Source organism: Oncorhynchus gorbuscha, linkage group LG05 (assembly GCF_021184085.1).
Source record: "Oncorhynchus gorbuscha isolate QuinsamMale2020 ecotype Even-year linkage group LG05, OgorEven_v1.0, whole genome shotgun sequence".
Lineage (NCBI taxonomy): Eukaryota > Metazoa > Chordata > Actinopteri > Salmoniformes > Salmonidae > Oncorhynchus > Oncorhynchus gorbuscha.
The window spans coordinates 23,173,094-23,196,732 of record NC_060177.1 but is presented as its reverse complement, the minus strand read 5'-3'; the positions used below and the strand labels follow the sequence as shown (position 1 = coordinate 23,196,732).

General features: G+C 40.7%; 3 protein-coding genes across 5 annotated transcripts; all 3 read left to right on the top strand.

The window, feature by feature from the left end:
* The first annotated feature begins 2,278 nt into the window (after positions 1 to 2,278).
* Positions 2,279 to 4,503, top strand: LOC124035682 (5-hydroxyisourate hydrolase-like). Its single transcript, XM_046349264.1, has 4 exons — positions 2,279 to 2,491; positions 2,714 to 2,853; positions 3,146 to 3,281; positions 3,466 to 4,503. Exons 1-4 carry the CDS (start codon positions 2,417 to 2,419, stop codon positions 3,553 to 3,555), a joined length of 441 nt encoding a protein of 146 aa, XP_046205220.1. The 5' UTR covers positions 2,279 to 2,416; the 3' UTR covers positions 3,556 to 4,503.
* A 148-nt stretch (positions 4,504 to 4,651) lies between these two features.
* On the top strand, positions 4,652 to 14,181 carry LOC124035680 (programmed cell death protein 5-like). 3 transcript variants are annotated; one of them, XM_046349263.1, is made up of 7 exons: positions 4,652 to 4,841; positions 10,249 to 10,278; positions 11,025 to 11,068; positions 11,377 to 11,438; positions 11,563 to 11,700; positions 13,416 to 13,487; positions 13,561 to 14,181. In XM_046349263.1, the coding sequence occupies exons 1-6, from the start codon at positions 4,776 to 4,778 to the stop codon at positions 13,454 to 13,456; spliced, it is 381 nt and encodes a 126-aa protein (XP_046205219.1). In that variant the 5' UTR covers positions 4,652 to 4,775; the 3' UTR covers positions 13,457 to 13,487; positions 13,561 to 14,181. The 3 variants fall into 3 exon arrangements, with proteins under 3 accessions (XP_046205219.1, XP_046205217.1, XP_046205218.1); XM_046349261.1 differs by having other exon boundaries at positions 4,656 to 4,841; positions 11,563 to 11,654; XM_046349262.1 differs by lacking the exon at positions 10,249 to 10,278 and having other exon boundaries at positions 4,657 to 4,841; positions 11,563 to 11,654.
* An 814-nt stretch (positions 14,182 to 14,995) lies between these two features.
* Positions 14,996 to 20,893, top strand: LOC124035037 (diphosphomevalonate decarboxylase-like). Its single transcript, XM_046348442.1, has 10 exons — positions 14,996 to 15,178; positions 15,460 to 15,530; positions 15,640 to 15,754; positions 15,869 to 16,015; positions 16,160 to 16,359; positions 16,482 to 16,556; positions 16,764 to 16,982; positions 17,847 to 17,962; positions 18,037 to 18,145; positions 20,240 to 20,893. Exons 1-10 carry the CDS (start codon positions 15,109 to 15,111, stop codon positions 20,318 to 20,320), a joined length of 1,203 nt encoding a protein of 400 aa, XP_046204398.1. The 5' UTR covers positions 14,996 to 15,108; the 3' UTR covers positions 20,321 to 20,893.
* The last annotated feature ends 2,746 nt before the right edge of the window (positions 20,894 to 23,639 follow it).

Sequence of the window (23,639 nt, the reverse complement as noted above, 5' to 3'; positions counted from 1 at the left end):
CCCCACTGAGATCAGCTCAACACACACACACACACACACACACACACACACACACACACACACACACACACACACACACACACACACACACACACACACACACACACACACACACACACACACACACACACACACACACACACACACACACACACACACACATTTTATCTGTAGTGTAATTATTAACCAGCCAGAACAGGAAGGTTAAATAATTTCCATATTTATAATTTTCTTAAGCTCTTTTTAGCACGTCTTCATATTTTCCTGAAAAACATTCTGATTACCAATCCGTATAAATTTTACCTGCATATTGAGAGACTGTTTTTTTTATGAGCATACTATAGATGTCGCAATCATAGTTTTTCAGTGACTTGAGTTATTTTGTTATCTGTATATCATATCACTACCAGAGCATGGATTCATCAGTTTATACTTGTCCATCAGTTAAAATCCCTCCCCCCCTTATGTCTGTGTAATGTTATCTCCCTGCTGTATTACTACCTGTCTGTATTAGGTATGAGGAGACAGTAGCCCATCTCTTCCTCTATGTACCTGGCGCTATGAGCTGAGGAGAGGCCCCGGCCAGGTCCATGTGTAATATTGTGTATTACTGTAAAACTTTACTGTATTAGGTCAGCTGTACGATTTTAATCCATCATTTTGTTTTAGGGTTTTTTATTTGTTAATGTTTTTTAAAGCGAGAAGAAAACAACAATGATAATTGTTTTATTATAATTCCAGTGGTGTTAGATGTTTTGTTAGTTATGTTTGTATTCATGAAGAAGCCAAGTGGAAACACTACTCACACTGTCACAGTAGTAAAGGTATTTTCATATTGATTAAAAACACCTCTGGGAGTGTTTCCTTTATCATTGTGTGTGTGTGTGTGTGTGTGTGTGTGTGTGTGTGTGTGTGTGTGTGTGTGTGTGTGTGTGTGTGTGTGTGTGTGTGTGTGTGTGTGTGTGTGTGTGTGTGTGTGTGTGTGTGTGTGTGTGTGTGTGTGTGTGTGTGTGTGTGTGTGTGTGTGTGTGTGTGTGTGTGTGTGTTTGGTTTTACTATCCTTGTGGGGACCAGAAGGAAAATTTGGACAAGTGGGGACATTTTGCCAGTCCCCGCAAGAAAATAGGTTATTTTAGACATGGGGGTTAGGAGTCAGGTTTAAGTTTATGGTTTGGGGTTAAGGGTTATGGAAAATAGGAATCAGTTAGTTGGTTCCCGTGTCTGTGTGTGTGTAATAAAGGGAAACAGGATGAAAGGCAATGCTGTAGTGTGTGTAATGCTGACTGAACAACACACATTGTAAAGCTCAACATCAGACACAGCGGAACGTGTGTAAACTGTTTGTGTACAGTATGTGAGTGTTACAGAGAGGATGGGGAGAGCAAGATGCTTTTTATCTCTCAGAATCACCTTTATTCGCCAAGTACATTTACACATACTCAGAATTTTACTTGATGATATGGTGCTGCAGCTGCAAGTGATAGACAACATTTAGAGACAGAATACAGACAGTGTGGTTTCAACAAGGTTCACATACAGTACATTTGGAAAGTTTTCAGACCCCTTGACTTTTTCCACATTTTGTTACATTACAGCCTTATTCAAAAATGTATTAAATAAAACATTTCCCTCATCACTCTACATGCAATACCCCATAACGACAAAGCAAAAACAAATGTTTGTAGTGTCAAAGCTTGTAGTGTCATACTCAAAAAGACTTTAAACACTGTCAAAGGAGCTTCAACAAAGTACTGAGTAAAGGGTCTGAATAGTTATGTAAATGAAATGTTTTCGTTTTTATTTTTGCTAACATTTTACAAAAACTGTTTTTGCTTTGTCATTATTGGGTATTGTGTGTTGATTGATGAGGGGAACATCTAGGTAATCAATTTTAGAGTAAGGCATAACAAAATGTGGAAAAAGTCAAGGGATCTGAATTCCTCTGAATGCACTGTACATTATATACATCTAGCTTCTAAACTGGATTGAAAGGAAAATAAAGCAACTCATAGAGCAGACGTTTTTAAGCTTGCTCCCCTGTGTAGAGCAGTAGGCATATGTTATTCACCCTGACTGAAACGATGTTATGCTACACAAGTATGCTAATAATGACATTTAGGCCTACAATCCTCACTTTTATCATTATTAAGGACTTATCTAAAGTGTGCTAAAACGCACTTTAACCCAAGCCTGTTTCCAAAAATGTTAAAAGGCCAAATGTTACTGGGATGTTTGCATACTCTTAACCATTAACAAATGCTGATGTCCCTCCCAACGAGACATTTAAGTTGCAACAGCAAACAGCAGCCCTAGTCATATGAATATCCTCGTGAGTTTTGAACTTGTGCTTAAAATCTGTTACAGTTAATTCACCGTAAATGTCATACTTTTCACTAGAGGGGGAAACTGGTTTGGGATGACTTTGAAAGCAGCGCACATGAGTACCAGCCGATTACAGCACATAAAGGATCATCTTTTGGACGAGTACACGGTAGGCTAATATATTGCTTTTGATTTTCAGAAATAGTGTTTTAACTGAAATTATTGACACGTGACATAAGTGTTCAGCTAGGCCTAACTTATATTTTAACCCAAATAATAAATAATTTATAGGCTACAGTTAGCCTACAGCTTTCTGTATATAGTGTGCAAAATTATAGTAGCCAAATGTCCATAATGTTTACTCACTATGCTGTCGGTGTATGCGCTGTAGTGTGCAGAGATGGCAGCTCCATACAGCCCCCTGACCACTCACGTCCTGAACACCGGGATGGGCGTCCCTGGAGCCCACATGGCCCTCAGCCTGCATCGCATGGATCCCTCCACTTCACTCTGGAACCTTCTCACCACAGGGTAACCTCACCACAGAGAGTGCTGTAGCACCAGTTAACATAGACATAGAATGGAAATTAACACAATAATTTCTTAGCAGCTCCATAATAATCAACATAATAGACAAATACACATTTAGTATTTGTTTTATCAATTTCAGATTCACCCCTACAGCCTCTTTCAGTAGGGCTGCATAATATTATCAAATATGAATATATACCGGTAGTAATGTTAATGAGCCAAGGCTTATTTCAGGATCACATCAAACCAATGTCCACTGTATTTTATATAATTTTAAATCATTTCTTCTCAGGACTACTAATGATGATGGGCGCTGCCCAGGACTCATCACCAGAGAAACTTTCACTCCAGCAGTGTACAAGATGCGCTTTGAGACGGGCCAATACTGGGAGAGTCTAGGAGAGACCTCTTTCTACCCATACGTGGAGGTTAGTTGAAGACAGTCTTCAATGTTTTTATCATAAAGAATGTGTGCATTTAAATGTATGACGGTTGGACATATAAAGTTAGACATAAATGTGTCTTTACATCTACAGAATCAGCTTCTGTTTATTTCCTTGTCAGCTCTGCGAGTGCTAACTGAACACATTGGTGGTCTGTGTTTATCTGCAGATAGTCTTCACCATAACAGACCACAGTCAGAAGTTCCATGTTCCTCTGCTCTGCAGCCGCTTCTCCTACACTACCTACCGGGGGAGCTAGAGAGTCTGTCACTCACCCCCACTCACCATCTCTCACCTGGTCCACATTCAGTTGTCAAACGTTGTCTAATCTCGGTTAACCCAGAACTAATGTCTTGCGTAATTGTCAGATGCTTGATTAAGTTCCGGGTCCATATGTGTTAAGGGAAGAGATCGGAACCGGAACGAAGATCTCCACCCTTCTCTCTTTGCAAGCTACGGGCAAGTCTATGGTTCAAATATCCCCTCCCCTTCCAAAATGTGAAAGATGCTAACACCTGTGAAATCGTCATTAATCCAAATCACCTGAACTAATGCTGCTCATTATCTCACTCATCCCGTTTTATCATGCCAGATCTACAGAACCATTTATGTTTACGTAGTCTGTCCACGAGAGATTAAAAATTGTTGAACGTTGCAGATAGAAATTACATGACCAAAGTTGACATGATTCCTTGTTCTACATGTCAGATAGAAATATGTTATGAAGAATAAACATCTGAACGTTCCAAAACGTGGTGTCCTGCTGAACGCGCCCCTGGCTGACTGTGACCCGAGACCTGTCACCTGGGCCTATTCAGGTGGTTTAAAGTCATTCTTCAGTTATTGTAGGTAGAAATGTACCTAAGAAAGCACTCTTGTGTAATACTAGTTATACTGTTATATTTATTGAGTACAGAACACAAGAACAGTATCCTTTATGTGGTACATTTCTACCAGTAACAGTTGTTATCCTGTCATCCAAGGCTCTCAGAGATCCCAGTCATTTGTTTCACTTGCCTTTTTGGACCAATCGATGACAGCAAACACTTGTTTTAATGTTTGATCTGATATTAACAAAATGTCTAAGCTGTATTGGACAGTGGGGTTGTGATGTGTGCCATTTCCTTCAGAATATTGATTACCAATTTTTGTGTCCTGAAATTCATTTTGGAAAATCTAGATAGCAAAATAAACAATTACAATCTTATGTTTATGTATGACTAATTTAATTATATTTTATGTTGTAAGTGTGACTGGTTGATGGGCAGGCCTAAACTGTCCAGACAGATAATTTCTACGATATCATCCTTTTGTGACTCGATTGCTTTATTCTGGATGCATATTGTAGTATTCTGAGATCGATTACATTATACTGAAGCAGGGCCCGGCCCCTAACGAAACAGTTCCACAAGACTCGTGAAGTGACAGATTTTCTTATTTTACAATTGATAAGGCCTATTTTCTATCTATTCGAACACAATGGCAGACAACGAATTGGAGGCTATCAGGCGGCAACGCATGGCCGAACTGCAGTCAAAACACGGGGTAAGGAGAGAGCCTGAGGGGACCAAAAATGCATAGTTCCGACCATATATGAAGATCCACTGTTCAGTCTGTCGCTAGCTAGCTAGTGTTAGCCTTATAGCTCAAGTTTAGAGTATTTTAACCTATCACCATCTTTAACGAATTTTCTAATACTGTTCATTGCATGTTTGCATAGCAGCCAGATAATTCAGTACCTAGTTTACTAGCTAACGTAGTTCCTTATAAGATACTGTAGTGATAGCTAGCTAACGTTAGCTAGTAAACTCATGCCATAGTGAGACACGAGTTATACTACCAGTAGCTAGTAAGCTATGTGATGTGATTTAATCTATCTTTATGAATAGGCGAAACATACATGTAATTTATGAACAGGACAATGACTCGTTGACTTTGGCGCTCGCGTCTCTCAATCCTCTGGGGTTGAGAATCTTGTGCCCGCTCTACCGCTCCCCTGGTGCGCGTGCATGTGCCCAGGTGTTTTGGTGCACATGTGCGAGAGTAGTGTGAATGTCTGTTTTTCAGACCTAGTTTGAAGCAATCACTGAACATCATTGTTAGTAGCCCCACCCTCTGTCTGGATTATCTAGCAAGCCTGCTTGGCACTGATTTCTGAAGCTTCATTAAGCAAAACACTTTACTTAATAGATATACCTAGATTAGCCCAATATTGGACTAAATGAGCCTAAAATCACTCCTTTTAGTCCAAGGACCTTACATGTTCTGTTTAGAGGAGAGTTGGCTCTGGCAGCCAAAACAGCCATCAAATCAAATTTCAAATCAAATCATATGTATTTATATAGCCCTTCTTACATCAGCTGATATATCAAAGTGCTGTACAGAAACCCAGCCTAAAACCCCAAACAGCAAGAAATGCAGGTGTAGAAGCACGGTTGCTAGGAAAAACTCCCTAGAAATGCAAAACCTATGAAGAAGCCTAGAGAGGAACCAGGCTATGAGGGGTGGCCAGTCCTCTTCTGGCTGTGCCAGGTGGAGATTATAACAGGACATGGCCAAGATGTTCAAATGTTCATAAATGACCAGCATTGTCAAATAATAATAATCACAGTAGTTGTCGAGAGTGCAACAAGTCAGCACCTCAGGAGAAAATGTCATTTGGCTTTTCATAGATAATCATTGAGAGTATCTCTACCGCTCATGCTGTCTCTAGATAGTTGAAAACAGCAGGTCTGGGACAGGTAGCACGTCCGGTGAACAGGTCAGGGTTCCATAGCCGCAGGCAGAACAGTTGAAACTGGAGCAGCAGCACGGCCAGATGGACTGGGGACAGCAATGAGTCATCATGACAGGTAGTCCTGAGGCATGGTCCTAGGGCTCAGGTCCTCAGAGAGAGAGAAAGCATACTTAAATTCACACAGGACACAGGATAAGACAGGATAAATAATCCAGATATAACAGACTGAACCTAGCCACCCAACACAAACTACTGCAGCATAAATACTGGAGGCTGAGACAGAAGGGGTCAGGAGACACTGTGGCCCCATCCGACGATACCCCCAGACAAGGCCAAACAGGCAGGATATAACCCCTCCTACTTTCCCAAAGCACAGCCCCCACACCACTAGAGGGATATCTTCAACCACCAACTTACCATCCTGAGACCAGGCCGAATATAGCCCACGAAGATCTCCGCCACGGCACAACCCAAGGGAGGGCGCCAACCCACTTGAATCGATTTTCAATTGCGGTATGGTTCTAGAAACATAATGCCCTCAACTTTCATATCACATTAAAATACATTTTAAAACAGTTGCAGCTGACAGTATTTTTTCAGTGACAAAAGTTTTTGGTGTCCGTCTTCCGTTTACGCACAGGTGTTCGAAGCGCAAAGAGCTAATTAGTACAGTAAGTGCTTCTCAGATTTCTATCACCTGAAACATTCACAGAAGACAAAAATACATGCACGAGATGTGTGCGTACTTGCCGAGCTCGTGCATGTGTTTATATTGTTCTGCTCATGCTTCGTGATAATTCTGAACACATTACCAGTGCTTTGAAAAATGTATGTAATTATACTTTCCTGTGGATATATTGTTTCACATTACTACTGCCAAAAGGACCAACTGTACGTACAACCGGTTATGTACACAGTAATATTATTTTATTCAACATTCTGGCTTGTAGAGGTTGGTGGAGGAAACATTCCTGACTGAAATGCACATTTCTGCCCAACGTAGGATTCAATGCAATTCAATGTCCGGTTTCCAGGTAACTGCACGTCAGAAGTCAATGTATTTCTATTGATGACATTCTGTCTAATTTTCTTAACATAACCAAAGGAGTGCCACAAGGCTCAATACTAGGCCCTTTACTGTTCACTATTTTCATAAATAATGGTGGTTTGTCCCTGAATAATAATAACTGGTGCTTACATCTCTATGCAGATGAGTAATTTATTAATTTGCCCCCTCAGTGCAGCAAGCCATTCATGATCTTCAGCTTGGCTTTGATTCAATTAAAGAATTGATTACCGATCTTAAATGAATGTTGATAAAACCAAGTTTGTTTTTCTCCAGGTGTTGTAAAATTGATTTTAAAGACCTTGAGAGGAGCTCAAATTATGCTAGTTCTCCATTTATAAGTAGCTAGGCATTTGGATTGATGTTAAGTTGGCCTCTAAAACAAAAACGTTGCAAGTAAAGACTGATTTCCTTTATACAGTGGCGATTTTAGCATGTAAATCTTTGTGGGGCAAACTAATTATTAGAGGTTGACCGATTATGATTTTTCAACGCTGATACTGAATTATTGGAGGACCAAAAACCGATTAATCGGCAAATGTAACAAAAAAAATATTTAAATATATATTTAAAAAAATATATATATATATTTGTAATAATGACAATTACAACAATACTGAATGAACAATGAACACTTATTTTAACTTAATATAATACATCAATAAAATCAATTTAGTCTCAAATAAATAATGAAACATGTTCAATTTGGTTTAAATAATGCAAAAACAGAGTGTTGGAGATGAAAGCTGCTGCATACCACCGCTCAGTCAGACTGCTCTATCAATTCATAGACTTAATTATAATAACACACTGAAATACGAGCCGTAGATCATTAATATGGTCAAATCCATAAACTATCATTTCGAAAACAAAACGTTTATTCTTTCAGTGAAATACGGAACCTTTCCGTATTTTATCTAACGGGTGGCATCCAAGTCTAAATATTCCTATTACTTTGCACAACCTTCAATGTTATGTCATAATTACATACAATTCTGGCAATTAGTTTGCAACGAGCCAGGCGGCCCAAACTGCTGCATATACCCTGACTCTACGTGCAATGAACGCAAGAGAAGTGACACAATTTCCCTAGTTTAATATTGCCTGCTAACCTGGATTTCTTTTAACTAAATATGCCGGTTTAAAAATATATACTTCTGTGTATTGATTTTAAGAAAGGCATTGATGTTTATGGTTAGGTACATTCGTACAACGATTGTGCTTTTTTTTCCGCAAATGTGCTTTTGTTAAATCATCCCCCGTTTGGCAAAGTTGGCTGTCTTTGTTAGGAAGAAATAGTCTTCACACAGTTTGCAACGAGCCAGGCGGCCCAAACTGCTGCATATACCCCGACTCTGTTGCACAGAACGCAAGAGAAGTGACACAATTTCCCTAGTTAAAAGAAATTCATGTTAGCAGGCAATATTAACTAAATATGCAGGTTTAAAAATATATACTTGAGTATAGATTTTAAGACATTGATGTTTATGGTTAGGTTCACATTGGTGCAACGCTAGTGCTTTTTTTCGCGAATGCGCCTGTTAGCCTACCTCCCCAAATGGGTAATTTATGATTCAATGATAAATTAACAGGCACCGCATTGATTATATGCAGCGCAGGACAAGCTAGATAACTACACATGGTTGATGATATTACTAGTTTAACTAGTGATTATGTTAAGATTGATTTGTTTTTTATAAGATAAGTTTAATGCTAGCTAGCAACTGACATTGACTCCTTGCTGCACTCGCATAACAGGTAGTCAGCCTGCCACACAGTCTCCTCGTGGAGTGCAATGTAATCGGCCACAATCGGTGTCCAAAAATGGCGATTACCAATTGTTACGAAAACTTTAAATCGGCCCTAGTTAATTGGCCATTCCGATTAATCGGTCGACCTCTATTACCAACCCCTATGCTCAATATTTTCTGCTATCTGCCCTTCCACCACAGAAAGCACTGAGCTAGGCTGAAACACCTGCATTTTGGAGCTGCCTTAGTCAAGAAAGCAGAAAAGGGACCATGTTTGTATGCAGCTTTATTAAGACAATTTTTTAAAACATTGTTTCCAAACTGATGTGTGACAAGTGTAAACGCCACTGCCTGTATAGAAATAAATGTCTCACTTTTGAAGATAGGGGGAAGATTGTTCAAGCAACACTTCCCAGTAATTGACTATGGCGACTCAATCTTCATGCATACGGCAGCCTCTGTTAAAACCTCTAGATACAGTCTACCACTAAGCCTTTCGTTTTATCATTGTTAATCATTTCTGTACGCATCATTTAATCTTATATAGTTCTGTTGGATGGGAGTCTCTGAGTAACAGAAGGACCCAACATTGGCTAATATTAATAAATAAAGCACTCCCATACTACCTCATCTCACTTCTAAATAGGAAATCTGGTAAGTATAATACTCTATCTCAAGACTGGTTGGTACTAGAGATTCCATGGATCTCCTCTGAGTTAGGGAAGACTGATTTTAGTTATTATGCCCCTCCGTCCTGGAATGTCCTACAGGTCACTCTAAAACTTGATTCTTTGGTCCCAAAAGGTGAATTTACGGCTATAATAAAAAAATGTGACCAATGAAAACTGCACTGGTTTTGATTGATTGTATATATTTGTTTCTACTAACCTTTTGAATGTAACAATTTCTTTGAAATGTTGTAACTGTAACTTTGTAGTGATCATGCTGGAATTGTTGTTCACATTGCTTGAACTGTTGTTCTCAGGGCACCATTGGAATTGAGACCATGGTCTGGTTAAATAAAGGTTAATAATACAAATAAATAAATAAGGTGTGTAGTAATTTAACCTTTTATTTTGGGGGGATTTATTATTATTTCTCGCATATATGAAAGACACGTGACTTATGTTTCCAAAACTGTAACGCAAGTAATGCGTTAACATCCGTAACATCCGCAACGAGTGTCGGGGCTCTTAACAAAACTCCCCCAGCCAGAAGATACTATTGTCAATAGGCACTAAAGGTAGTTAGTGTTTATGAATGAGTTATACCTCAATATGAGTGACATGATGACAGATTATCAATCAAAAGATTGGGAATGGGATGGACATAGTCACACTAGGAATCCTTTCATCCAACAGAGATGTTGTCATTGAGTTTGAGTTGCTCATTTTTCAGAGTCTGTCTTGGAACCAAATGAGTCCGGGGGTAAGCTGCTGTACAGCTACTGTACTGCACATTGTGTGATGACGGTGACATGGCAAAAGGCTGTATAATTAATGACCTGGACTGAGCAATGCAGCATGTCTGGCAGTTGTGTCTGTGCTCCTTGAGTAATGTGACCCAAGTATGTTTGCAATAAAGGAATAGCAAAATGTTTGAATGCCAGGACCATGATGTATTGTGAATGGTTTGGGACATGGTTATCAAGCTTGAGTGAAGCTTATATGTTAAACTTACAAAATAATATATATATTTTTTTAAAGATTTGTATTATTTTTTTCTCCCAGAAACCTGTAAATATTCACTTTGTATTCTACTATACTACAGTTAATTGTGTCCCACTCCCTATCCCTGTCCCTCTTGAGGTAGGCTAGATTTGAAAGAACTGGGCAGATGTAATCAATACGGGGATGGCTCCACCCAGTCTACCAATAGGCTCTTTCAGATCTGCAAATTCCAAAGGAGTAGGGATAGGGGAGGGGGCAACGGGTTGTTTTCTGAACCACGTTTTGGTACAGTTTAAACTGTTGTTCAAAGATCTAGTCCCTTTGCCAAGGGTGTGAAAAATTCACATCAATATTAGGCTGCACTTCAAGAGAGAGCCGATGTGTGCGCTCAGCATGGCTGTGTGATACAGTAGCCTGTTCTCTTGTTGTTTAAAAATACCTATGTTTAAACAACTAAAGAAAGGAGTGGATTTTGACTGTCTCTTTTCTCCCCTCCCTTCCCAGGACTCTTCAAATGACCAGCAAGGGCAGCAGGAGGCCAAACAGAAGTTGGTCTTCATTATTTATACATCTAAACTTGTATTCCCGTCATGCATTCACAACTCAGCGCTGAGTATAGCTACATTTCAGAGACACAGATGTCTCCCCTGTTGTTGGTTTAGTTCACAGTAATTTGCTAATGTTGCATGTCTTGACCTGCACTTTGCAGCTCTGGTTTATGAAGAACGATGTGGCAGACTATATTTATAAATCTAGTCAATGTGATAAAACAATTGGCTTCATTTAACCCAACTGGGCTGCATGTGTAAACGTAGCCATTGTGTCCTAACTAATCTTCTGTACTGTCTTTTCACAGGGAAACAGAGATGAGGAACTCCATACTGGCTCAGGTTCTAGACCAGTCCGCCCGCGCCAGATGTAGGTCTTTCATATCCCCCTGGTTTGAATGAATCATTGATCTGATATTGGAACTTTCAGCACCTACACCTGGTTTAGCAATAGGTGGCTCCATTGCCTAAAAGCCTGCTATATTTTGTTGCAGTGAGTAACTTGGCTCTGGTGAAGCCAGAGAAGGCCAAAGCAGTGGAGAATTACCTCATACAGATGGCCCGCATGGGCCAGCTGGGAGGAAAGGTGAGAGAACTGGACCTAAAGCATATGTGGACATATATCATTGAACGTACGTTGAAACAAAATTGTGATTGTTAATGCTTAGGAAAAAATCCCTAACTGAAAAAAGTGGGGCTTAGGCTATGGGGGAGGTAGGGGGCGAGAACATTTTAGAGGCCCCCATCTTGGCGGTGTAGAGAAATTTGTCAAAAGTTCTCCATGGAGCTGAAATAACTTTTTGCCGTTTTAAAGCTCATTTCCTGCTATTTTTATTTGTAAGTTTACATACACTTAGGTTGGAGTCATTAAAACTTGTTTTTCAACCATTCCAGAAATGTCTTGTTAACAAACTATCCTTTTGGCAAGTCGGTTAGGACATCTACGAAGTAATTTTTCCAAACAATTGTTTACTGACCGACTATTTCACTTATAATTCACTGTATCACAATTCCAGTGGGTTAGAAGTTTACATACACGAACAATTTAGTGTATGTAAACTATTATTCTGACATTTCACATTCTTAAAATAAAGTGGTGATCCTAACAGATCTAAGACATGGAATTTGTACTAGGATTAAATGTCAGGAATTGTGAAAAACTGAGTTTAAATGCATTTGGCTAAGGTGTATGTAAACTTCCGACTTCAACTCTATATGTGTGTGCCCTAACATTAGAAAGACCTTCCTAACATTGAGTTGCACTCCTTTTTGCTCTCAGAACAACCTCTATTCATCGGGGCATGGGCTTTACAAGGTGTCAAAAGCGTTTCACAGGGACGCTGGCCCATGCTGACTCCAATGCTTCCTACAGTTGTCACGTAATCTTGATACACACAGGAAACTGTTGAGCGTGAAAACCCCAGCAGCATTGCAAAAATCTGGCACCTACTACCATACCCTGTTCAAAGGCATTTAACTTTTTTCTTGCCCAGTCACCCTATTTTTTAAAATTTTATTTAACCTTTATTCAACTAGGCAAGTCAGTTTAGAACAAATTCTTATTTTCAATGATGGCCTACCAAAAGGCAAAGGGCCTCCTGTGGGGACGGGCTGGGATCCATTGAAAAAAATATATATAAAAATATAGGACAAAACACACATGACGAGACAACACAACACTACATAAAACAACAACATAGCAAGGCAGCAACAAATGACAACACCGCATGGTAGAAACACAGCATGACAACAACATGGTAGCAACACAACATGGTAGCAGCACAAAACATGGTACAAAGATGATTGGGCACAGACAACAGCACAAAGGGCAAGAAGGTAGAGACAACAATACAACATAGAGACTGCGTCCCCTCTCATATGAATAACACACTGACACAATCCATGTCTCAATTGTCTCAAGGCTTAAAAATCCTTCTTTAACCTGTCCTCCCCTTCGTCTACACTGATTGACGTGGATTTAACAAGTGACATCAATAAGATCATAGCTTTCACCTGGATTCACCTAGTCAGTCAGTTATGGAAAGAGCAGCTATTCCTAATGTTTTTTACACATAGTGTATACTATATATATATTTTTTACACTGTTTGGACTTACGCGACCCGGGAAAAAAAAACACTTAGACAGCCTGACGGTTCTTTCTCTTCGCTAGTGACTGCATTGCCCCCGAGCAGTCAAACGCAGGACCATATTTTGCCCTGTGAATTCACATTCAATTTATTTTTTCATATTCAAATGTTTAAACATTAAAAACTATTCCCAATGAAAATCACTGACTTGACCCATCTGCTATTGGCTCTTCCTTACATTTGGATGGTCTCTTTTCAGATTTCAGAGACTGGTTTGATCGACATCCTAGAAAAAGTTAGTCAGCAAACAGAAAAAAAGACAACTGTCAAGGTGAGTTCACGGATCAAATACAGTATCACAATCTCAGACTTTTAACTGACTGCATCCCCTTTCCTCCCCTCAGTTCAACCGACGAAAGGTGATGGACTCTGATGAGGATGATGATTGATGCGTTGAAAGGAGCTCAGGAACCAGTCAGACGGCTGCCTTAGGGCGGGATTCAGGACTGGATAGGTTGGAGCAGGGCTCTGTTCGTTGGCGGCCGTCTTTGACTTGCCAAAGGCCCTGCCTTTGTCATGCACCCAGGGGTATCACATCAGCCCCTGTGTGCATCTGGAAGTCATTACTATATTCTCTCATATCCATTTTCACCACGTTTTACTTTTTCTCCACCACAAGAAGCAGAACAAAATTCAACTTAGGGTATATTGCTGCTGATGCATTTTTCTAGAGACTGCTTTGTGAACACTGTCTGCTGCTACTCAGTAAATAGTGTGAACATCAAGTTGGACAGAGCACATGGGTATATTCATTATTTTTTGTAAAATTTTGCTGACCTGTATCCAACAGTTTACATTTTAAAAATAAAAAAGCCTTACATTTGAATGCTTATTCCACAAATAATCAACAGCTTTATCATGATGATATTTTGTCTGTGAGCTGAGTGCTTGAAGACTCATTGATTGGTCATATGGGTTTGCACTACATTTGCTTTCATTAAAAAAGTATAATCCCTTAAGAGCAATGGTGTAAGAAAAATATAGTTTGTATTAAAATGTAGTCAATCTTCTTTACAAGGCCTCCTAGGTAGCGTCTTAGGCTATCCTAATGTATAGGCTGGCAATAGATAGTTGCTTTGACTCACTAGGTTCAAATACTCTATGCTGAAATGTATGCAGTATGTGCATTAAGAGGCTGAGACATGTATTTGTAGCAGGATTTGTTAAATGATCTCAATCGTTAGTCTACAACAGCACTTAAAGAACGTCCTGCTTCACTTACATTGAACAGGTGTCTGGTGAGACCACAGATATATGAATGGTTGATTCTATTGTTCACCTGCCACAGGTAATACTCAATATCTGACAGTACATTGATGTTACTAAATATTTGGAGATAAATTCATGGGAGATTTGGTTTCATGTTCAAAGCGTTCACTCCAATAAATCAATGTCAGCATTGATAAAGCAGACAAGGAGTCATTCTTCTTGATCATAAAACAAGTGTTCCTCTTATAATAACAATAATTATACACTAGATTACTGTTTTTTTCTTTCCTCCGAAACCATAATTTCATATAAAAGAAGAACATAACACAAGAGCTGTTAATATACGGTATATGGTCAAATGTACCCGGCACTCATTCGTAATATCCAGTCACTACTGCATTTCTGCCTGCGATCAAGATACGCCCCCTAAATGTGGCTCTGGCCTCATTTTCGGACGACCGTGGTCTGATCAAACGGATTGGCTGCCTTGTTTCAGTCACGGTACATGAGTGGCGCTGATTGGTGGGAGGTTTAGTCACGTGCTCTACCCCCTCCAATCCACAGACACGTCTTGTAAAGCTCTATGATTGTGCAGACGTTACTATATCGGTGGATCTCAAAATATTAGACAGTCTCGCGTTTATAGTATGTTTTGTTATTGCTCCTGATTTGACTTTATCGAAATGTCCAGCGGCAAAAAGCTCACCATGGTAACATGCAGTGCGCCTGTGAATATCGCGGTCATCAAATACTGTGAGTAATTGTATTTTCGTATAATCCACTACAGACATGTCAACCAAAGAACACTGTCAACCACATCTAGCTTAATGTAATGTAAAACTGTTAACATTTATTGAATCAATGAAACGCTTGCTTGCAACACTGTAGCTACTTCTAGCCACGCTTTGGTGTGTGTGCATTGGTACATGACAAATGAATTGACACAATGATGTGAAAGGAATGTTCTCTGTACACTCTTTGAAACTAACTATGTATTGAATTGTAAATGCTTTGTTGTTCTTGCTGTTTCAAAGGGGGGAAGAGGGATGAGGAGTTGATTCTACCTATAAATTCATCTTTGAGCGTCACATTACATCAAGACCAGGTAAGACTGTAATACTGTACACCAGACACTCGGCAAGTGGCTAAATATTACTGTTTTGTTAAAAGAACAAAAACTAACGATTACTGCCTTGTGTCCTTATTCCTCCCAGCTCAAAACAACCACAACAGTGGCGTGCAGCAGGTTGTTCCAGGAGGATCGTATCTGGCTCAACGGCAAAGAGGAGGACATAACCCAGCCCAGACTACAGTCCTGCCTTAGGGAAAGTGAGTCACTATATGCAATGATATGATAGAGGTAGAGAGTAGAGGGGGAAGAGTAAGAGAGCAAAGGGGGAGGACAAGCAATGATGTGTTGTTTTTGGTGGTTTCCTTCCTCAGTTCGGCGCCTGGCCCGTAAGCGACGTAGTGATGGGGAGGCTGATGTAGACACGGCCGGTTTGTCCCATAAAGTCCACATCTGCTCTGTCAACAACTTCCCAACTGCAGCCGGACTGGCCTCCTCTGCTGCCGGCTATGCCTGTCTGGGTAAGAGACTGTGTCCCGTCATAATGGTTTGTACCCAACACAGCATTAAATAGATCAAATTAAGTAAATGCTTGTGTGAAACTAGTTTTATGCTTTTTAAATGTTGGGAACTTAAGTACTCCTCACTCCACTCTCCTGTTCCAGTGTACACCCTGTCCCGGGTGATGGGAGTGGAGGGGGAGTTGTCTGTGGTTTCTAGGCAGGGTTCAGGCAGTGCCTGTAGGAGTATGTATGGGGGCTTCGTCCAGTGGATTATGGGCCAGCAAGGAGATGGCAAGGACAGTCTGGCCCAGCAGGTGGAGCCAGAGACTCACTGGCCTGAGCTCAGGGTCCTTGTACTGGTGGTAGGTCTCTCTGATCATTACTAAAGATGGCTTTTTCTGGAGCAAATGTTGGCATATACATTTCTCCCATTTCTTTAATAATCTCAACACCCCCATCTCTCTGTCTCTCTCTCTCTTTTTAGGTCAGTGCTGAGCGGAAACCAGTTGGCAGCACTTCCGGCATGCAAACTAGTGTAGAGACGAGCAGTCTCCTGAAGGTACACACACACACACACACACACACACACACACACACACACACACACACACACACACACACACACACACACACACACACACACACACACACACACACACACACACACACACACACACACACACACACACACACACACACACACACACACACACACACACACAAAGTTATTAACCCTTACCTTTAACCCTTGTGCTCTCCCCCTCAGCACCGGGCAGACTCTGTGGTCCCAGCCAGGATGAAGGAGATGATTGAGGCTGTACATAAGAGGGACTTTACTGCATTCGCTGAGCTGACCATGAAGGATAGCAATCAGTTCCATGCCACCTGCCTGGACACCTACCCACCCATCTTCTACCTCAACGACGTGTCGCGCCGTGTTATCAACCTTGTGCACCGCTATAACCGTCACTACAGGGAAACAAAGGTGAGCACCATCAGGGAGTTAGTTCTTTCATGGAAATGTGTTAGTCATATGGAACATTGACAGTTCTACAAGTGGTCTAAGCTAAGAAGCAGAACAAGGTGCAGTAATTGTTTATATTCTGAGATTATGAAATAGAGATATGAAACTGGTAGTATTTCTACAGTTCAAGAGGAATAGAAAATGTGTTAACAAGCCCAAGTATGGATGTGGTAAAGAAGTCAATGGATCTTGACCAAAACAGTGGAAATGCCATGGAAAGATCCAGAATCTCCTTATTTCCCCTAAGCGGAATTAGCCTACATTTAGGCTGTTGTTTATGTGTATTTCACACAATGTTGTGGTAAATCAGAGTATAATGTGTGTATTGATGTCAACTTCAATACATGTTCATGTCATCATCACCAATCAACTGCATTACAGTTAAAAAATGACTTTGACTACCACCACTGATTTCTCTATGCTACCAGCTTATATGAATGGGAGTTAGCATTTAGCAGTCACTTCTTCTAAACCTGAAATGTTATGCAGCGAAAACAGGATATCCAAATCAGACTTTGTAAACACGTTGTGGGCCTGTTACAATACATTGATCATGACGGATTTGACGAATATCCACTTTGTTAGATCAGATTTGTTGTGCACCAATCCGGCGTCCTTCTTCTATCCCCCATGGTCTGCGTTCTATTGACCTCTTTGCCGCGTCTATGACCTAGTACTTCTTCATGAGTCTCAGAGGACTAGTGAAGCATCACATCCCTCCTTCTGATGACTCTGTTATAACACTGCTGTAACAAAGCTATAACTTTGGTTCAGAGTTATTTTCATGAGTATAAGCAGTGACCAATGTTTTCTCTTCTCCACCAGGTGGCATACACATTTGATGCAGGTCCCAATGCAGTGATCTACACTCTTCAGCAGAATGTGGAAGAATTTGTCCAGGTGGTCAAACACTTCTTCCCACCAGAGACCAACGGAGGACAGTGAGTTTCTCACAAACACACACTCAGACAGTCAGACAACACTCCCTCCTGTGACTTTACCTGTCCCACGTCAGGTTTCTACAGGGTCTTACGGTTGCCCCAACAACACTATCTGAGGAGCTGAAGCAGGCCATTGGTATGGAGCCCATGGTGAAGGGAATCAGCTATATAATCAGCACCAAGGTACATACACACACACACACACACACATACACACATACAGTGCCATGCGAAAGTATTCGGCCCCCTTGAACTTTGCGACCTTTTGCCACATTTCAGGCTTCAAACATAAAGATATAAAACTGTATTTTTTTGTGAAGAATCAACAACAAGTGGGACACAATCATGAAGTGGAACGACATTTATTGGATATTTCAAACTTTTTTAACAAATCAAAAACTGAAAAATTGGGCGTGCAAAATTATTCAGCCCCTTTACTTTCAGTGCAGCAAACTCTCTGCAGAAGTTCAGTGAGGATCTTTGAATGATCCAATGTTGACCTAAATGACTAATGATGATAAATACAATCCACCTGTGTGTAAGCAAGTCTCCGTATAAATGCACCTGCACTGTGATAGTCTCAGAGGTCTGTTAAAAGCGCAGAGAGCATCATGAAGCCAGGTCGCAATTGTAAATGAGAACTTGTTCTCAACTTGCCTACCTGGTTAAATAAAGGTGAAATAAAAATAAAATGAAGAACAAGGAACACACCAGGCAGGTCCGAGATACTGTTGTGAAGAGGTTTAAAGCCGGATTTGGATACAAAAAGATTTCCCAAGCTTTAAACATCCCAAGGAGCACTGTGCAAGCGATAATATTGAAATGGAAGGAGTATCAGACCACTGCAAATCTACCAAGACCTGGCCGTCCCTCTAAACTTTCAGCTCATACAAGGAGAAGACTGATCAGAGATGCAGCCAAGAGGCCCATGATCACTCTGGATGAACTGCAGAGATCTACAGCTGAGGTGTGAGACTCTGTCCATAGGAAAACAGTCAGTCGTATATTGCACAAATCTGGCCTTTATGGAAGAGTGGCAAGAAGAAAGCCATTTCTTAAAGATATCCATAAAAAGTGTTGTTTAAAGTTTGCCACAAGCCACCTGGGAGACACACCAAACATGTGGAAGAAGGTGCTCTGGTCAGATGAAACCAAAATTGAACTTTTTGGCAACAATGCAAAACGTTATGTTTGGCATAAAAGCAACACAGCTCATCACCCTGAACACACCATCCCCACTGTCAAACATGGTGGTGGTAGCATCATGGTTTGGGCCTGCTTTTCTTCAGCAGGGACAGGGAAGATGGTTAAAATTGATGGGAAGATGGATGGAGCCAAATACAGGACCATTCTGGAAGAAAACCTGATGGAGTCTGCAAAAGACCTGAGACTGGGACGGAGATTTGTCTTCCAAAAGGACAATGATCCAAAACATAAAGCAACATCTACAATGGAATGGTTCAAAAATAAACATATCCAGGTGTTAGAATGGCCAAGTCAAAGTCCAGACCTGAATCCAATCGAGAATCTGTGGAAAGAACTGAAAACTGCTGTTCACAAATGTTCTCCATCCAACCTCACTGAGCTCGAGCTGTTTTGCAAGGAGGAATGGGAAAAAAATTCAGTCTCTCGATGTGCAAAACTGATAGAGACATACCCCAAGCGACTTACAGCTGTAATCGCAGCAAAAGGTGGTGCTACAAAGTATTAACTTAAGGGGGCTGAATAATTTTGCACGCCCAATTTTTCAGTTTTTGATTTGTTAAAAAAGTTTGAAATATCCAATAAATGTTGTTCCACTTCATGATTGTGTCCCACTTGTTGTTGATTCTTCACAAAAAAATACAGTTTTATATCTTTATGTTTGAAGCCTGAAATGTGGCAAAAGGTCGCAAAGTTCAAGGGGGCCGAATACTTACGCAAGGCACTGTACATGCATACATACATACATACATACATACATACATACATACATACATACATACATACATACATACATACATACATACATACATACATACATACATACATACATACATACATACATACATACGGTTGGCGTAGTGGAAGGTTTGGGGGAGCGAGCTTGATGCTCTCTCTAACCGGCTTACAGGAAATCACCAGGAATGCAGATCCTATAAACGCACACATTATGTATGGATCTGCTACATTTACATTTACATTTAAGTCATTTAGCAGACGCTCTTATCCAGAGCGACTTACAAATGTGATATTAAGTTGGTTTGTCTGAGGGATTATTTCTGATTTGTGTATAAGGCTGGACCTGGACCTCGCGTGGTGGAGGACCCTAGTGAGCATCTGCTTGGATCTGACGGGCTACCCAAGGAGAGTGCATGATACAAGCCAGCCTCCCAGCTGGGCAGAGACAGAACTCTTTGGTGAAAAGAAAGACCAGACATATTAACAATCAACAATTCCAATTCAATCAATTGGATACATATGCAAAGACTTAGTCATTGAAGGGGCAATCTGCAGTTGCTATATCAATTTTTGGACTTATAAATTAATTATATGTAACCATTGATTCTTGAAGAATATAACTTGTAAATACCTCATGAGCTTAGTTAAACTATCATACCCCATCAGAACTCAAAATATCAGCTTGTTTTACTACAATGTTTGTAAACAAAGTAAATATAACCATGTTTTAAATGTTTGTTTATGTTTGGTTATAACTATAATTTTGATATCATGCATGGTCAGTCCTTGTATCCATAGTTCTGTCTATAATTTTGAGTGGTTACATTTCTCCTGCCCCCATCCCTCAGCTTTTTACCAAAACTAAGGATTGCCCCTTTAACTGGAGTGAAACAACCACACACAGCTGAATACCTCTAACACTGTTGACTAGTGCTTCATTTGGACAATTTTCCTATTGCAAGTTTGGATTAAATGTTTTGTAATGTTAAAGATGAGGGGATGCCTTGTGAGAACGATCAGAAATATTCTAGTACTTTGATAACTGTAGAAAAATATTTCAAATTTTCTAAGTAGATGATGTACATTTTACATAATAGTTTAACAGTCACCTTTAGAGTGAGTGAATCACAAGACAATCTAATTCAAATTAAATCCCTTAAGGGATTATAAATGACAGTATTGAGAACAATGTAGGTGCTTTAGTATAAGAGCTGGATATATAGCCTACATGTCATCTTCAAAGGTGGCACCACAGGTCCCAGAGTGGTGGGGACATTTTTCTTCTCTCCTGACGGTAACCAGGTAAAACTACAAAAACTCTACAACCTAGTTGTATCAGGGACCTTAAGGGTTGCCCTGTTGCCTGGGGCAAGTGAACTGAGCAGTCGGCAAGTTGAGTCTGCTCTAAAGTTGGCCCAGCTAAAAATATTTGACTGAAAACAACGATACCGCAAGGAATTTCAATAGGCATAGCCTAAAACTGATCTTTCTGGTTCATCCCCCATTGTTTAAGTCAGGGTTTCCAAACATGGTCCTGTGCCCCTCTCCCCCAGCACTACACAGCTGATTCAAATAACTATCTCATCATCAAGCTTTGATTATTTGAATCCGCTGTGTAGCAGATTCAAATCATTTTCACCCAGTGGGGGCCCCAGGACCCAGTTTGGGAAACCCTGTTTTAAGTGCAAGTTGGACAATTTATATCAGCCGGGCAAGTTGAGCCTGCTCTATATTACAACAGCTGAACATTTCCCCATTTGACCAAATCATGTCAGGCAGCAAAGTTAGTTAAAGCAAAGATTATGGATAGACTAACAAGGGTGGCAGTCCAAACACTTAAAAGACACACCCTCGTCCACTTACCCTCGCCTTATGCCCTTGGGGGATTCCCCGTCGCCATCTTGGAGGGCGGTCCAAATGATTAGCCAAGCAAGAGACGTTTGCAACGTAAGCCCCTCAGCCCTCGTTTTAATCGGCTTTGCGAGTGTACAATTATGTTCACTCCGGGGCCTGAAACACCCCATAATTCAATTTGCGACTATTGTACGTCCGCTAAGAAAAGTCAGTGAAAACTTAAAAACAACATCAATGGAGAAGTTAACATACAAGTGTAAGTAAAAACGAATGCAAATAAGTTAGAAATTGTGCTACTCTTTTATATTTCACCTTTATTTAACCAGGTAGGCCAGTTGAGAACAAGTTCTCAACAAGCACCCCCATAGAGACTGCAAGAGATCTGGACAACAGGCCCTCTGATTTGACACACTGAACTCTATCTGAGAAGTAGTTGGTGAACCAGGCAAGGCAGTCATTTAAGAAACCAGGGCTGTTGAGTCTGCCGATAAGAATGCGGAGATTGACAGGGTCAAAAGCCTTGGCTAGGTCGATGAAGATGGCTGCACAGTACTGTCTTTTATTGATGGTGGTTATGATATCGTTTAGGACCTTGAGCGTGGCTGAGGTGCACCCATGACCAGCTTAGAAACCAGATTGCATTACGGAGAAGGTACGGTGGGATTCGAAATGGTCGGTGATCTGTTTGTTAACTAGGCTTTCGAAGACTTTAGAAAGGCAGGGTAGGATAGATATAGGTCTGTAAAAGTTTGGGTCTAGTGTCCCCCCTTTGAAGAGGGAGGTGACCGCAGCAGCTTTCCAATCTTTAGGGATCTCAGATGATACGAAAGAGAAGTTGAACAGGCTAGTAATAGGGGTTGCAACAATTGTGGCAGATAATTTAAGAAAGAGATGGTCCAGATTGTCTAGCCCAGCTGATTTGTAGGGGTCCAGATTTCGCAGCTCTTTCAGAACATCAGCTATCTGGATTTGGTGAAGGAGAAATGGGGGAGGGTTGGGAAAGTTGCTGTGGGGGGTGCAGAGCTGTTGATCGGGGTAGGGGTAGCCAGGTGGAAAGCATGGCCAGCCTTAGAAAAATGCTTATTGAAATTCTCGATTATCGTAGATTTATCGGTGGTGACAGTGTTTCCCAGCCTCAGTATAGTGGGAAGCTGGGAGGAGGTGCTCTTATTCTCCATGGACTTTACAGTGTACCAGAACCTTTTGGAGGTTGTGCTACAGATTGCAAACTTCTGTTTGAAAAAGCTAGCCTTTATTCTTTTGGAAACTTTGTTAGTGTAATGTTTACTGTTACTTTTGATTGTTTATTTCACTTTTGTTTATTATCTACTTCACTTGTTTTGGCAAAGTAAACACGTGTTTCCCGTGCCAATAAAGCCCTTAAATTGAATTAAAAATGAATATTGGTTCCTAACTTCCCTGAAAAACGACATATCGTGAGGGCTATTCAGTGCTAATGCAGTACCCCACAGGATGTTTTTGTGCTGGTCAAGGGCAATCAAGTCTGGAGTGAACCCAGGGCTAAATCTGTTCTTAGTTCAACATTTTTTGAATGTGGCATGCTTATTTAAGATGGTGAGGAAAGCACCTTTAAAGAACAACCAGGCATCCTCTACTGATGGGATGAGGTCAATATCCTTCCAGGATTCCCAAGCCAGGTCAATTAGAAAGGCCTGCTTGCTGAAGTGTTTTAGGGAGCGTTTGAGAGTGATGAGGGGTGGTCGTTTGACCGTGGACCCATTACGGACGCAGGCAATGAGGCAGTGGTCGCTGAGATCCTGGTTGAAGCAGAGCAGTGGTGCATTTAGAGGGCAGGTTGGTCAGAATGATATCTATGGGGGTGCCCGTGTTTACTGATTTATGGTTGTACCTGGTAGGTTCC

Bases quoted from the DNA above. Each gene is read 5' to 3' on its own strand.
- LOC124035680 (XM_046349261.1), top strand. From the start codon at position 4,776: ATGGCAGACAACGAATTGGAGGCTATCAGGCGGCAACGCATGGCCGAA. The intron at 11,069-11,376 runs GTTGGTCTTCAT...GTCTTTTCACAG, and splicing joins CAGCAGGAGGCCAAACAGAA to GGAAACAGAGATGAGGAACT. The intron at 13,488-13,560 runs GTGAGTTCACGG...TCCTCCCCTCAG, and splicing joins AAAAAAAGACAACTGTCAAG to TTCAACCGACGAAAGGTGAT.
- LOC124035037 (XM_046348442.1), top strand. From the start codon at position 15,109: ATGTCCAGCGGCAAAAAGCTCACCATGGTAACATGCAGTGCGCCTGTG. The intron at 16,016-16,159 runs GTAAGAGACTGT...CTCCTGTTCCAG, and splicing joins TGCCGGCTATGCCTGTCTGG to TGTACACCCTGTCCCGGGTG. The intron at 16,557-16,763 runs GTACACACACAC...TCTCCCCCTCAG, and splicing joins AGACGAGCAGTCTCCTGAAG to CACCGGGCAGACTCTGTGGT.
- LOC124035682 (XM_046349264.1), top strand. From the start codon at position 2,417: ATGACTTTGAAAGCAGCGCACATGAGTACCAGCCGATTACAGCACATA. The intron at 2,492-2,713 runs GTAGGCTAATAT...TATGCGCTGTAG, and splicing joins ATCTTTTGGACGAGTACACG to TGTGCAGAGATGGCAGCTCC. The intron at 2,854-3,145 runs GTAACCTCACCA...ATTTCTTCTCAG, and splicing joins TGGAACCTTCTCACCACAGG to GACTACTAATGATGATGGGC.